Here is a 14,754-nt window from a genome sequence, read left to right on the forward strand (position 1 = left end):
CATGACACATTATTGCCCACAGACTGTCTGATGGTAAAACACCTAAATAGCGTCGTACAGTCTGTCGGTAAAGAGTTTTAGCGACAGATAATGTGTGTCGGCAAAAGTCCTGTCGGCAATAATCTTTACCGGCAGACATAGATGTACTGACATACTATCTGTCGGCAATGGTTATATTTTTGCCGACAGACATATCTTTACCGTCGGACAGACTTTTGCCGACATATTCTTATGTCGACGGCTTGTGTGTCGCTAAAAGTCTATATGCCGACAGATTGTCTGATGGTATTCCCTATGTGCAGTTTAAAAAAAGAATACATGCATATAAATATATGGTAATGAAACAAATAATAAACTGATTATGATGCACATTGCAGGACAACTTAAATAATATGTAGCTCAGAATATATGAAATTTGATTACTAAAAGAATTGCAGGACAAACTTGAATAATATGTAGCTCAAAATATACGTTTGGATTCCAACATATATTTGTTTAAAACACGCTTTCTGTGATGGACATATAAAAATAATAGCATACATGTTTCCTAAATTTTGAAGTGATATTTCAGTTCTATTACATGCAAAAGTATAACGATTCATCTAGCAAACTAAATTCTCTCCACCGGTTGGGTGTTACGCCAACAGCTACCATGCATGCGAGTAATCGTTTTTTCACACTTCAAGCAATCTGATCCTTGCTTCCAGCTCCTCTTCCTACAACATAGTTTGATAATATATCAATTACTTTATCAGCAGGTCCATAAACTCCTAACAGAAAATACAAACTGAAAGTGCAATAAAGGTTTATTAATACATATATTTATGTACTGAATGCACATGATTACAAAGAAATAGAACATGAATCATAACTTGAGCGGGTAGAAAATTTATCATAACAAAGGTATCATGGACTGAATCCTAAACATCATAACGAAGGCATCATGGACTGAATCGCGGTCATCATAACAACGACAAGAAACAGACTCCCAATTGAATCATGGACAGCAGGAACAAAAACGGACTTCTCCATACATATAAAGAATCTGTTGTTAAATATAGATAGACAAAACAGAAACACTGATTCTTGCATAAAGAATCTGTGGACAGATGCTCTAACCTCTTGCTCAGACTGACAACATTTTTATAGATTGCTTAATGCTTATCATGTGAATAAAATCACAAAGAAACTACCATGGACAACTGATTAATCCTCTAAAGTCATCAAGGACATCAACAACCAAAGTAGCCATTTATCTACTAGTACTGCTGCTAGCTGTTTCCTACTTAGCTAACAAGTTTGATCCGATTAATGTCAACGCACGTGCTACTAGCTGATACAGTGGTACTAATAAGCAGGCACAGCTAATAAGGTGTTTGGGTCGATGCCACTCGAATGTATGTACTGGTCGAATTTTAGCTTTCCAACATAAAAAAATTAGCCATCTAAACAAAGAGTAAAGCCATCAAACTTTGCTATAGGAGACGTTTATAATGCTTTCCTTAACTAATCTAACACAAATGTACTTTCCAATGGAGAAACAAATCTCTAGCTTCTCTTTATAATGCTTTCCTTAACTAATAAATTTGTTGTGAAATGGAAAATATGCGGTGCGTTTTTCAATCTCCAGCAAACAGTGTGTTTCAATTTCCAACAAGCAGTGTAATTTTGGAGGATGATGATGACATCAAAGGGCCTCTTTGCACACTTTTTATATATATTGGTCACTGTTTGTCAAAATGTATTGTTTTCCTTAGTATACATCAGATCTGAGACACTTGTGTCTCCTTTTAAAATATAAATTTAGAAAAATATTCAGCATAAAAAACATGTATGACAAACTAGTATTGTTTAAACTGTTGATCACTAAAAAACCATGATGAACAAATTATATTTGTGTATTAAATTGTAAGTGGTTTAAGCACATAAGGAAACAAAATACAATAAGGATTACGTAATGTACCACCCATGGAGTGCGGTGATGTCCAAGCAGTACATTCAAGCATTTCCCAGTTTGCCAATCAATTATTTTGACAGTATGGTCACCACTGGGGATAAAGCCAAGTTAGTCTATAAGTCCTTTGGTATTTATAGACCATACATTCAGCTAGTTAATTAACCTACTGTGTAGATGCAAGTACTCTCCCATCTGTACTAAATGCGGCTGCAATAGTTGCCTTCGAAGAAGGCGTGAGAGGGCAATCTTTGGGAATCCACCAATGCAAGAACTCTGCTTCAGCCCTGTAAAAGAAGGGTAAAAAAAGATGACAAAATTGAAGTAAAGCAAACAGTTTAAGACTTTATAAAAACAACTCGTAAATATGCATCTTGTTTTGGTAAGAAAAAAGACCACTTACCAAGAAAGGAGATCATGCTGAGCATAGGTGCCCCAAAATTTCGATTCAATAGGACAAGCATCAAGTCTTGGAGGTTTGGTCCAAAGATTTTTTGCTTGGTTTTTTGTTCGAGGTGAGAGCTCCCGCTGAGCTAATAGACTAAAAATGTTTCTGGTAATAACATAGGAAAAATGAGTCACACTCAGCAGATGATTGTTGGCATTAACAGTTAAAAAGAAATTGTTTGGTAACAGATATAGTTCATTGGTGCCCTTCGACGACTGTGGTGGCGTGGGGAACATGGAAATTCTAACAGTAGTGGCATCAATCAAAGGTGTTATGAATTATGATAAGTCAACAGGCTAGGCTAGGCCGTAAAACGCCCCAAAAATAAATCAAGTGGCATCATCGATCCCTAATAGATCGAGGAAACATCGCGCCGCATCCCTTGGCGTCATCGGCATCGCATATAAGCATAAGCCAGGGGGGCGAGATCTAGAAGCGGACGGATTGGGGGGGCTCACCCGGTTGGTCAGCGCTTCTTGTGTTCCTGGACGAACTTGGAGTTCTTGAGGTCCTCCTCGGTGAAGTTGGCTGTCATCTTGGTGATGATGAAGCCGGTGATGGTGAACCCCGTGAGGAAGGGACAGTTGCGCTTCCACTCCCGGTGGAAGAAGACCGGCCACGGGTCGAACGTCTTCATCCTCTCGGCCTCCGGCTCCGGCTGCTCGTGATCTCCTTCCTCCCTCCTCCGGCTTCGCTTCTGGTGAGATGAGCAACGGATGGGGGCGACTGGAATTGGAGTTTCCTTCGATCTCCTCTCATGGATGCACCTCGTGGTCGTGGCGGCCTGCTAGGGTTACGACTGAATGGGCCGTGGTGAGTGGCAGCCACAATCCTATGGTCTGTGGGCCGGCAACAGACGTAATTCTGTTCTGTTTTCGTTCCATAACAACTCATTTCGATATTTAGATATCTTCGATGAATCGTGTAAAATATAGCATGCAGCATTGTTTTTTTACAAAGGGGAACAACCCCTATTTCATTACGAATCAGATAAAGACAACGTTCCATACATGACCAGCAGCCCGCCCGCCCGCACCTCGTCGTGGCCTTCCCGCCCGCGCCGACCTGCTTGCCCACGATGGCCTGCTCGCCCGCGCCAGCCTCCCCCTTCTCAATCGCCGCCGCTGCTGTTAGGTCTCGGGACACACGCGACAGCGCGCCGGCCTGCTCGCCCGCGCCGACCTCGCCCTTCTCTATCGCTGCCGCCTACTCGCCCACGCCAGCCTCGCCCGCCTGCTCGCCCGCGCGCGTGACTCAATTGCTGCCGCCTGCTCGCCCGCGCGCGTGACTCAATCGCCGCTGCCTGCTGCTAGCTAGGTCGTGACTCGGGACGTACGCACGCGCGCGTGACACGGCGCCAGTTTTTAAAACTGGGCAATGTTCGATTCCTACGTAGTACTCACGCTCGTTATTAATTATTTTTTGCTATAGGATCGTGACATCCATTTACCGACAAACGATCTGATGCTACTTTTCCCGACAGACTTTGCGCCACGCATAATCAGTTTTACCGACAGATGGACTGCCACAATAGCTCGACATTATTGCCGACAGATTTGTTGACTCCAATACAATAACTACCGACAGATAGTGTGATGGTAATATTTTGTGACAGACTGTCTGTCGCAAAACGTCTATTTTTACCGTCAGTTGTTTGACGCTAAAATCGTGTCATGGTGTAGTGTGCTCCCAGACTGAGCAGACTTGGGCTGAACAAGGCCATCTCATTTCCAATTCGATTTTTCCTGTTTCCAGCACTTAGACACAATACATTAGTCTCTAAAACAATGTACCAAGTCTGAGAAACATACCTTTATCCTTGATTTGTACTTTGTCCACCATTTTACACTTAGGCACTTGTGTTGGACACTAAATCACCAAAATACTTAGAAATGGTCCAAGGGCACATTTCCCTTTCACATACACCTATTCCAAGGAAGCGAGGCAGGCTAACACTACGAGGCCTCTACAAAGTTCCACTAGCTTCAGAAAACCCGCTACAGTTTCTAGGGAGCACATCATAGAAATCCCCCGTCTGAAAAGCCATCGCAGCAAAATCAACCCGAGAACCTCCCTATACCGACCACTCTCCTACTACTCTTTCCCCTTTCGGGTAAGGTAGTCCTACACTAGCTTTCCTAATTAGTCAGCCAAGGGTGTCCCATACCACCCTTGTGGTAACACTATTTTCCTGGGTGGTTCTCCATGTTCCAATTAACATAATGATCTTGTCATGAACAGTAAATAACACATTTGTAATAAAACATGATCATGAATAATGTGTATCTTAACACCCAAAACCACCTAAAGCAATAGCAGGTACTACCCAAAAGTTCAGTGGTAACAAGGTATAAAGATAGCCAAACTAGGGTGACCTATTGGGTCCCATCAAAATTAACCTATGCAGATCATAATTATTAATAGGAATATTATTGGGTAAATAGAAGTGATCAAGGGCACAACTTGCCTTCAACGAGCTCCTGCTCAGTATTTTCCACCTGCCGAGCCTCTAGGTCCCCTCAGTCACTTGCCCGTCTACTCGCAACAATACAAACAAAAATGGTATAGGAGTAATCAACATCACACCAAACATAAGAACATACTGCATAATAATGTTTTACGCATCGCAATGAGATCGTAGGCTCGAGAACCACTAAATTCGGAGTTACGGTTAGTGAGTTATGATTTCCCGAAGTTTCTACAGGTTTGATATAGAATAAATTAAGTGGATAACTTTAGTCTTAGTTTCATGATAAAACAGAGTTACCAAGTGACAAACAATATTAATACAAAATTAATGCAATTGGAATGGATCAAAAAGGAGCAAAAATGAATTACTTATGAATTAATTAAGATTCTGAGATTATTTTAATACTTAAAAGTCATTGTCTGGCTTAATCTATTAAACCAAAGCTCACGTTGGACTGCGGTTGCAAATTCCGAAAAGTTCAGGGCCAGACCATAATTATTTGGACTGAATAGTAATAACCTCACAACGCGTGGAGACAGCAGGTATATTTACTAAAACATTAGGGACTTTTCTGCAAACATGCCACGACGAAAGGGTATGGGCGGTTTCTGGCCGACCAACAAGATTTGGCCACCACAATTAAAGCAACTCCAAAAGATTAGCTAAAAAGACTAGCCAAATTTACTGATTTAGCTACTCTTTAAAATAGATTTTAAAGAAAAAATGTAGGCTAATCCAACAGACTCGTTAAACTTACGGACTGAATAGAGAGTGAAGCAGACTATCTAAAATTGAAGAGCGAAGATGCATAAATAGAGAGCCACTAAATTTGAAGGGTCGTTTACCGAGTCTATTGGATACAATTTTCTTTTAATATTAGCTAAATTTACCTTTATAAAACTATATACCTAGTCTTTTGGAGCTGCTCTTAAATCGTCATCTGAAAGGAATCGGTATATGATTCCGACCGTAGGACTGAAGACGTGTGGCTCAAATTAGATCACCCCACAAGCCAAACCGGTAAGTCACCACAATCATTGTATGATTTCAATTCTACGAGGTCACGATCTAATTCAGAGCGTTGATTATGGATCCAACGCCATCCAACTAGAGTGCCTAAGCCCCAGCCCCTATCTGATTGCTACCGTTGATCACCGGATCAATGGTGGATGGAGTCTCGTCTTCCATACGGCTGGCAACGGCGGCGGCACTGCCCAGCACGGCAGCGCCATGGCCGATGAAAGTGAGATTTCCAATTCCCTGCCCAAGCTTTGATGCAAACGGAGCTACTCTCTACGGCAGTGATGGCGAATCTAGGGAAAGGATTCTCACCGGGATCCTCGGCATCGAATCCACTGCCCACAAAAAGAGAAGCAATCTTGTGGTGGTGATGCCTTGCCGATGGTGAACTTCGCCTGACGGAATGGCTCCCACTGCCCACCAACGCGACGCCCTAGAAGTGCGCCGATGAGCTTAACAAGCGCGAGCTCGCCGCCTTCTTCGATCGGCCAGACCTCCCACGAGACTACCGGTCGGTAGTACTAGTACACACACAGTCACTTACTATTTGGAAACAGACCATAATTAACGTTTTGCGTATTGTGCACGGCGTGGTCCTTGTGACGGCCGCACGGGATACGAATATACGATCTCATACCTCCCGGTCGGAGTCCGAGAGGCCGCACGGAAATCCCGGTCGGAGTCCAAGAAAGGCCGCACGGAAATCCCATACCTGCCAACATTGCCTCAATATAAAGGCATGACCGCATGAGTATCAGATCATCAGAGATCAACAAAGAGATCAACAGTAGCCCTACCAATGTCTCGGTTCGCCTTTATCCTACGTCTTACCGTAGCACCGAGCGCGAGGATAATGACGACAGCGTCGTCGTGTCCGCGCGTCCGAGAGCTGTTTGGCGATGAGCATCATCCACGGAATATGGTCGACAACATGGCTCTGATCATCATAGACCAGACGTACTCTGCCTTGCTCGAGATCTACGGGCCCGAGGCATCGCTTTCCAGTGACGGGCACATCCAGATCCAGGTCAGCCAGCCCGTGGACCCTGCTGACCCTGAGTCGCCGATGCTCAGCGTCAACGCCAGCCCCACGCACTGCTGCATTAGCCTGACCGACACCTTCTACGGCGGCGGGGGCCAAGATCAAACGAATGTCACCTCGGCGGAGCAGAGCAGCATCTTGCAGTACCGCCTCGCTCGCTCGGCCATCACCGCCTCGCCAGGCACGCTTCACCTGGCACGAGTCGACGGCGGGGGACAGGGGGACTATTGGGCGTGCGCGGACGTTCGGCCGGACGTCGCTAACAAGGGCATCCTCGGGGTGCTGGAGACGACCAATGCACGTCTCGATGCGGCGATCCAGTTGGAAGCCACGCTGCTCAGTGTGGCGAAGAAAAGCGGCTACTGGAGCCCTAAGGTCAGGGAGATCGCCGAGGTGCACGTGGCGTTAGTGAAGATGAGAGCGGCGACCGACATCGACGCGATCATGCGCCACCGTCGGTGCCTCCAGAATCGCCGCCTCCTCATCCAAGAGTACATCACTTGCCGACCGGATGCGGATCAGGCGTGCGGCACAGAGACAGCGCTGGCCAAGAGCTTAGGCACACTCCACGTAGGGCGTAAGCGAGGCTGCCCTGTCCAGGAGACGATGAGCGACCGGCTGCCAGAATCGGACGATACAGAGGTGCTGACCAAGAGGTTGAAGGCGCTGCACATAGCACATGATTGTTCGACTTTGTAGCTGCTACTTGAGAGGTTGTTTTTTATTCCAATCTTAGAGTAGATTACATTATTGTTGCATTGCCGATATATCTGAGGGCTTGAGATGTTTCGTTAAGGACAGTTGATTCATATGTACTAGTAGTAGATTACATTTACGCCCCGTTTGGATCACTGGAATTGAATTCCATTCTAATAATAGTAATATAAGTATATATCAATTAAACTAATTCGCTTTTACACAAAATATATTTGTATACTATTATTAGCAAGATGTCCAAAATATTTATGTGCTACATTTTTACTATAGAAGTGTGGAACGAAGAGTGTCATGTAAGTTACAGAGTAGAAACAAATTCTACTCATGCATAAAATCATTTCCTATCCTCCACCCTATGAATTTGAGATAGACTTATATCTGAACTTTGGAAAGTGGTGGAATGCCAAATTCCAAACTAAATAAGTTACTATATTGAGTGAATTCTAATTCCTTTAAAATGAAGGGATCCAAACGCTCCGTTAATATATTTGTGTTCTGCTCCGATTTGATATAAGCTCCGGATCCGCGTTTTAAAAAAACAAGAACTCTGAGCGGTAAGCTCAAATTGCTCAATAGAGAAGCATGGAGGCGACGAGTTCAATCTCACGGCATGAAGCATCATATGCTCTTGAACGATTTATTACACAATGAACAATCGCCAATGACGTAGAGGGGCCAGTGGCGTTTATTTATTAAAAAATTATGCAGAAACCGAACACGTAGGCTTGAGCAAAGGCCACCGCCTTAATTTGCGATCGATCGACATCAGAAGGGCGCCTCCGCGGACGGCGGGCGCTGCAACTCCTTGACCCTGACCCAAGAGTCGCGGCGGGATACGGTGTCCCACCACTTGCTGACGTTCCTGCGCGACTCCATGAGGCGTGCGGACCGCGGGTCGCCGGCGAGGCGGTCGGCGTTGGGCAGGTGGGACAGGTCGGCGAGCGTGAACTTGCCTCCGGCCAGGAAGGCCTCCTCGCCAAGGCGCTGCTCGTAGATGTCCAGCAGCTTGCCCAGCTGCCTGCGGCTCTTCTCGAACAGCTGCAGCATCTCCTCCACCTTCTGCCGTCGTCCCGGTCGCCTCCGGGAGGCCGCCGCCGCCCCTGCCGTCGAGCTGCATGTCGGGCGGCAGGTAGGCGAGGCTGTAGACCATGTCGGCGCTGGGGACGTCGAAGCTCTGCGCCTCCGTCTGCAGCCACTGCTCGATGGAGGCCCGCTCCAGCGCGCTCGGGCCGAACAGGTCCCTGTACCCCTGGTTCTTGTACTTGTCGGCGATGTGGCGCTAGATCTTCCTCGACTCTACATGCATCCATCCATCCATGACCCATTACGTTTTCAGTTGGTCAGTTGGCTCTCTCACGTTGCTTGCGCTTGCGTGTGTACGTACGTACCGACGAGGGAGACGTTGCCGTCCTCGAAGGTGAGCGCCTCGCCGTGCGGCTGCATGCATGCAACATTGTTTTCGCCCTCGTCAACAATCGTGTGCATTTGCAATGGCACGGTCAGTTAAAGTACCTGGAGCTTGAGGTACTGGGGCAGTCGCTTGGTGCCGCGGAAGGAGTCGACGCGGATGAGCTGGAACTCGACGTCCTTCTCGAACAAGCAGGCGAGGACGCGGGCGATCTCTGCCGACGACGTCGGTTGAGAAGGAGGTGTGGCTTGATAGGGTTATATACCACGGTAGAGCTCGGCCAGCGGCGGGTCTGCAGAATCTGGCAGGTCCGCTCCTGGCCGCGCCCCATTTGCGAGGGTCGTTGACACACCTGAGTGGCCGGGCCCACATGCCGGTGTAACGAGCGCTGCTAGCCCGGGTCCACGTGCTAGAGAAATGGTCAGCGGATCAAACGAGCTTACGGGCCCCAGCTATCAGTGCTACATGGCGCTGGCGTGGAGGTGTGACTGACCAGTGGACCCCTAATGTCGACGCAGATGGCCAGGCCGGACGGAGTGCCTGGGTCGAGGTTGGGGGCTGCTGCCTGCTGGCCGCGAGGTGGAAATTTGGCCCAGCCGAGATCTGGTTCCCCTTTTTCCATTTTATTTTTTATTTCTAAATACAAGTATTCAACTAACTTTAAATTCCTGTTTTGAATTCCAGATCCCCAATATCAAACAAAATTCCAATGTAAATAATATTTCCACTGCTTGCAATAATATTACTTATTTATTATTTTTATTATTATTTTCCCACTCTTCTACTCCTTACTTTATCATAACTAATATTTGAATTCTGAGTTAAATTTGTTTTAATTGTAAGTTTGAGCATTATGCACAAACAATAAAGTTCCAGCATGATGCATAAGTTCATGTGTTTATTTGGTATTTATTTAAAAGAAAATATGCCTCATGAATAAGTCACATAATCAAAGAGCTCCTTCATTATTTAGAATGACAAAGGTCATGGGTACTATATACTAGGGTTTACAAATCCTACCCTCTTAAAAAGAATCTCGACCCCGAGATTAAGAGGAACTAGGAAAGAGGTGGGGAAATTCTACTCGTAGCTCTTTTTCTCTCTACCAAGTAGCTTCAACTTCACTATGATGACTCCATTGCACTTTGCACATCTTAATCACTTTATTTCTCGTAACACGAGTCAAAGTATCAAGAATCTTGATAGGGTACTCCATATAAGTCAGATCATCTTGAACACTCAGCTCTTCCGTAGGCAGTTGCTCTTCTGGTACCCTATGGTACTTCTTCAATTGGGATACATGGAAGACATCATGTACATCCGTAAGATGGTTGGGTAGTTCCAGTTGGTAGGCGACTTCCCCCACGCGCTTTAGGATCTTGAAGGGTCCAATAAAGTGAGGGGACAACTTCCCTTTTACTTTAAACCTCCTCATACCCCGAGTCAGTGACACCTTCAGATACACGTGACCACCGTCCTTAAACTCTAACTGCCTTCTGCCTAAACCGGACTTGTTCTTCTGCCTCTTGAACTCTAACTACATACCTTTTCTGCCTGGACTGCGCAGTTTTCAAATTCTCATTTATCAACCGGACTTGTTCTTCTGCCTCTTGTATAATATCTGGCCCAATGAACTGCCTTTCACTATTTTGATCCCAATATAGAGGAGTTCTACACTTTCTGCCATATAAAGCTTCAAACAGGGACATTTTCAAAATAACCCGGTAACTGTTATTGTAAGAGAACTCCGCATAGGGTAAACTCTTATCCTAACTGCCACCATGTTTAAGAGCACAAGCTCTTAACATATCTTCTAGTACTTGGTTGGTTCTTTCGGTCTGCCCATCAGTTTGAGGATGGTAGGCCGAGCTAAAATTCAACTTTGTGTCCAAGCACTCGTGCAACTTCTGCCAAAACCGAGAAATGAACTGGGATCCCCGGTCTAACACGATCTTCTTAGGCACTCTGTGTAGACAAACTATCCGGGCCATATACAACTCAGCTAGCTTGGCCTCCGTGTAATTCGTCCTTATAGTAATGAAGTGAGCCACTTTTGTTAGTCTGTCCACGATCACTTAAATAGAGTCATACCCAGCAGAAGTCTGGGGTAGACCAACAATGAAGTCCATACAAATTTCTTCCCACTTTCACTCAGGTACCTTCAGTAGGTGAAGTAATCCGGCGGGTCTCTGATGTTCAGCTTTTACCCTCTGGCAAACATCACATACTGCCACATGTGAAGCAACATCCCTTTTCAAACCATACCACAATACTTTTGTTTCAGATCTTGATACATCTTGGTACTGCCAGGATGAATGGAGTAGGCGGAGTCATGTGCTTCCTTCAATATGGTTTCACGAAGACTATCAATCTCAGGGACACGAATCCTGTTCTTGAACCAGATCGTGCCATGTTCATCTTCGGTGAAGTTTGGACCTCTACCTTCTGCCATCAGATCTCTAATCTCTTGAATCTTGGTATCACCAACCTGACCTTTATGTATTTCTTGTTCTAAGGTAGGCTCCACTTCTATGGTAATCCCTTCAGTATGAGCAACTATTCTCAGATTGAGTTTCTCAAAATCTTCTACTAACTCATCAGGTAACTGGTCGACAATAGCTGCATGAACATGCTCCTTCCGACTCAAGGCATCCGCAACAAGGTTCGCCTTGCTCGAATGATAGTGGATTTCGAAGTCATAATCGTTGATGAGCTCCAACCAACGGCGTTACCTAAGGTTGAGATCTTTCTAAGTGAAGATATACTTTAAGCTCTAATGATCAGTATAGACTTGGCACTTAGTTCCCATAATATAATGCCTCCAAATCTAGAGAGCATGCACTACGACTGCCAGTTCTAAGTCATGAGTGGGGTAGTTCAACTCATGTTTCCGCAACTGGCGAGACGCATAGGCAATGAGATGTCCTTCTTGCATAAGAACACATCCCAAGCCCTGGCGGCACACATCACAATATATGTCAAATCCCTAATGTAGGTCTAGCATAACCAACACTGAGGGTGACATCAATATAAACTTCAGTTGATTGAAACTCTCTTGACATTCATGAGTCCACTTAAACTCCTTTCCTTTTTCTAGTAGTGAGGTCATAGGTTTCGCTATCTTGGAGAATCCCTCAATAAATCACCGATAATAACCTGCGAGTCCCAGGAAACTCTAGATTTCAATGACCGAGCTTTGTATCTTACATCCCACTATCTCTCTCACTTTAGCCGGATCCACTGATATTCCACCATTAGAGATGTTGGGCCCAAGAAATGGTACCTCATCAAGCGAGAAATCACACTTGCTATATTTGGCATAGAGTTGATTATCCCTTAACTTCTGTAGTACCAATCGCAGATGTTCCTCATGATCACTATCATTCTTGGAATAAATCAGAATGTCGTCGATGAATACCATGAAGAACTTATCAAGATACTCCATGAACACCTTGTTCATCAGATTCATGAAGTAGGTTGGTGCATTAGTTAAGCCAAACAACATGACCGTGAACTCATATAGACCATATCGGGTAGAGAAAGTCGTCTTGGGAATATCAGAAGGCCTAATCTTCCTTTGATGATAACCCAATCTGAGATCAATCTTAGAGAACACCCTGCACCTCTCATCTGATCAAATAAATCTTCAATATGAGGTAAAGGATACAAATTCTTAATTGTGTCATCATTAAGTGATCTATAATCAACACACATCCTCTGTGAACCATCCTTCTTCTGTACAAACAGAACCGGTGCTCCCCAAGGTGAGGATCTCGGACGAATGTACCCTGCCTCCTATAACACCGTTAGTTGTTTCTTAAGTTCTTTTAATTCTTCTACTGACATCCTGTATGGCCTTTTAGAAATAGGAGCAGTTCGAGGTAAGAGATCAATAACAAACTCAACTTCCCTATCTAGTGGCATCCCGGGTAACTCCCCTAGAAAGACATCTGGGAACTCTCTAACCACACAGATGTTTCTGCCCACAAATTTACCGTCTACTAGATATATGGTGGGTCTGGTGGATGGGTTATGGTAAACATGACTTCAAATCTTTCCCCTTTTGGACTGGTGAGTCCCACGGTTCCCCTAGCACAATGTATACCAAGAATCAGATCTATACTGCTCTCTTCTAAATCTATATGCATAGACCAGAATTCCCTTCCCATGATTGGCAATGTTAATCGGTTGGTCATATAATTTGCTTCAATAGGCCCTTTAGGGGTAATTACTATCAGGGGTTTTTGCATAGTTTGAAGTGGTAACTCATTTGTATTGACATATCGAGCAGAAATGAATGAATGTGTTGCTCCAGAATCAAATAATATAGCTGCAGGAACTGAATTAATATAAAACGTACCGGTAGTAATATCAGCACCCGTAGCAGTAGCATCAGCACTGACTTGGTTGACTCTAGCAATACTGAACCCCCTGCCAGAAGCCAGAGTCTGTTGCTTGCCCTGAATATTGCTTCGAGCGGGTGTGTTGGGGTTCCTCTTCGTACAAGCATTGGCGTAGTGCCCAACCTCACCACACTTGAAGCAAGTGGTGACTGTACTATGTCCAACAGGTCTCGTCGGGGTGCCAGTGGGGGTAGCCTGACGAGTATGCGGAGTCTACGGAGTCGCCTGTGGTGTCTAATGAGCAGGTCGTTGATAGGACTGTTGCCCTCCTCTAGGACGAGCTGGTGTACCCTGGGGTGGAACATAGCGAGGACGGATGCTACTGCTCCCCTATCCCTGGGTGATAGCCTTCCTCTTCATCTCGCCCAGCTGAACACATTTGTGTTCAACAACTATAGCCTTGTCCAGATGCCTCCGGAAAGATGGGAAGGTGTGAGATACCAGCTTATACTGGAGTGGCCCAATGAGTCCCTCCATGAACTGTTCCTGCTTCTGTTCATCATCAGCAACCTCCTCTGGAGCATACCTTGACAGCTGAATGAATTTATCACAGATTCACTAATTGTCATGATGTCTTGCTTAAGTGATAAGAATTCATTTTTTTCTTAATTTTCATCAAACCTGTAGGAATATGATAGTTCCTGAATTGTGTAGAGAATTCTGCCCAGGTAATAGTATTGGCAGCAGCATGGGCAACACAGCAGGAGTCCCACCAATCAGCAGCGGGGCCAGTGAGACGACCCGACGCATAGAGCACCTTCTCCTGATCAGTACATTGAGCAATATTGAGCATCTTCTCCACTAACTTCAGCCAATCATCAACATGTAGAGGATCTAGAGAGCTGGAGAATGTAGGTGGCTTATGACTCATGAATTCTCGGTGCTTGTCCTAGGGTGGAGCTGGTAGTGGTGGTGGAGGTAGTGGTGGTTGTTGCTGTCGTTTCAGTCGTTCTTGTCTCATCTCCTATCGCATTTCCTGTCGCTCCTGGTGCATCTCCTGACGTTCTTGCCGCATCTGAGCTTGCATTTCCGTCATAGTATTTGCCATCTGTTGCAACAGCTGCATCTGAGCGGCAGCTACTGGATCTGTCCCAGCCGGTGGAGGGTTCGGTGGAGGATTCATCTCTAGTTGCGGTTGGTTAACAATCCTCCTGCGACGGTCGTTAGCAGGTAGATCGATATCGCCTCCCTTCCTAGTATTGACCATCTTGGTTAGAAACACATGGTAAGATAGAAGTGCGGATAAGACGAGTAATTACGAGACATGAACTTTTGGGGTTTTAATAGCTCCG

The 14,754-nt window shown here is 45.3% G+C and overlaps 2 protein-coding genes across 2 annotated transcripts; both read right to left on the reverse strand.

The window, feature by feature from the left end:
- Nucleotides 1-523: 523 nt before the first annotated feature.
- Nucleotides 524-3,228, reverse strand: LOC103637614 (uncharacterized). The gene is made up of 5 exons (XM_035964040.1): nt 2,861-3,228; nt 2,358-2,507; nt 2,125-2,241; nt 1,964-2,048; nt 524-716 (listed from the first exon to the last, which is right to left on the reverse strand). Exon 1 carries the CDS (start codon nt 3,037-3,039, stop codon nt 2,869-2,871), a length of 171 nt encoding a protein of 56 aa, XP_035819933.1. The 5' UTR covers nt 3,040-3,228; the 3' UTR covers nt 524-716; nt 1,964-2,048; nt 2,125-2,241; nt 2,358-2,507; nt 2,861-2,868.
- Nucleotides 3,229-8,287: 5,059 nt separating this feature from the next.
- On the reverse strand, nt 8,288-9,390 carry LOC118473063 (A-agglutinin anchorage subunit-like). The gene is made up of 3 exons (XM_035961496.1): nt 9,164-9,390; nt 9,040-9,088; nt 8,288-8,947 (listed from the first exon to the last, which is right to left on the reverse strand). Exons 1-3 carry the CDS (start codon nt 9,388-9,390, stop codon nt 8,417-8,419), a joined length of 807 nt encoding a protein of 268 aa, XP_035817389.1. The 3' UTR covers nt 8,288-8,416.
- Nucleotides 9,391-14,754: the final 5,364 nt, after the last annotated feature.

Source organism: Zea mays, chromosome 1, assembly GCF_902167145.1.
Source record: "Zea mays cultivar B73 chromosome 1, Zm-B73-REFERENCE-NAM-5.0, whole genome shotgun sequence".
In the NCBI taxonomy this organism is placed as follows: domain Eukaryota; kingdom Viridiplantae; phylum Streptophyta; class Magnoliopsida; order Poales; family Poaceae; genus Zea; species Zea mays.

Coding starts and splice junctions, on each gene's coding strand:
- LOC103637614 (XM_035964040.1), bottom strand. CDS start 3,039: ATGAAGACGTTCGACCCGTGGCCGGTCTTCTTCCACCGGGAGTGGAAG.
- LOC118473063 (XM_035961496.1), bottom strand. CDS start 9,390: ATGGGGCGCGGCCAGGAGCGGACCTGCCAGATTCTGCAGACCCGCCGC. Junction 9,089..9,163: donor CCCAGTACCTCAAGCTCCAG/GTACTTTAACTG, acceptor GCATGCATGCAG/CCGCACGGCGAGGCGCTCAC. Junction 8,948..9,039: donor CGGCAACGTCTCCCTCGTCG/GTACGTACGTAC, acceptor GGATGCATGTAG/AGTCGAGGAAGATCTAGCGC.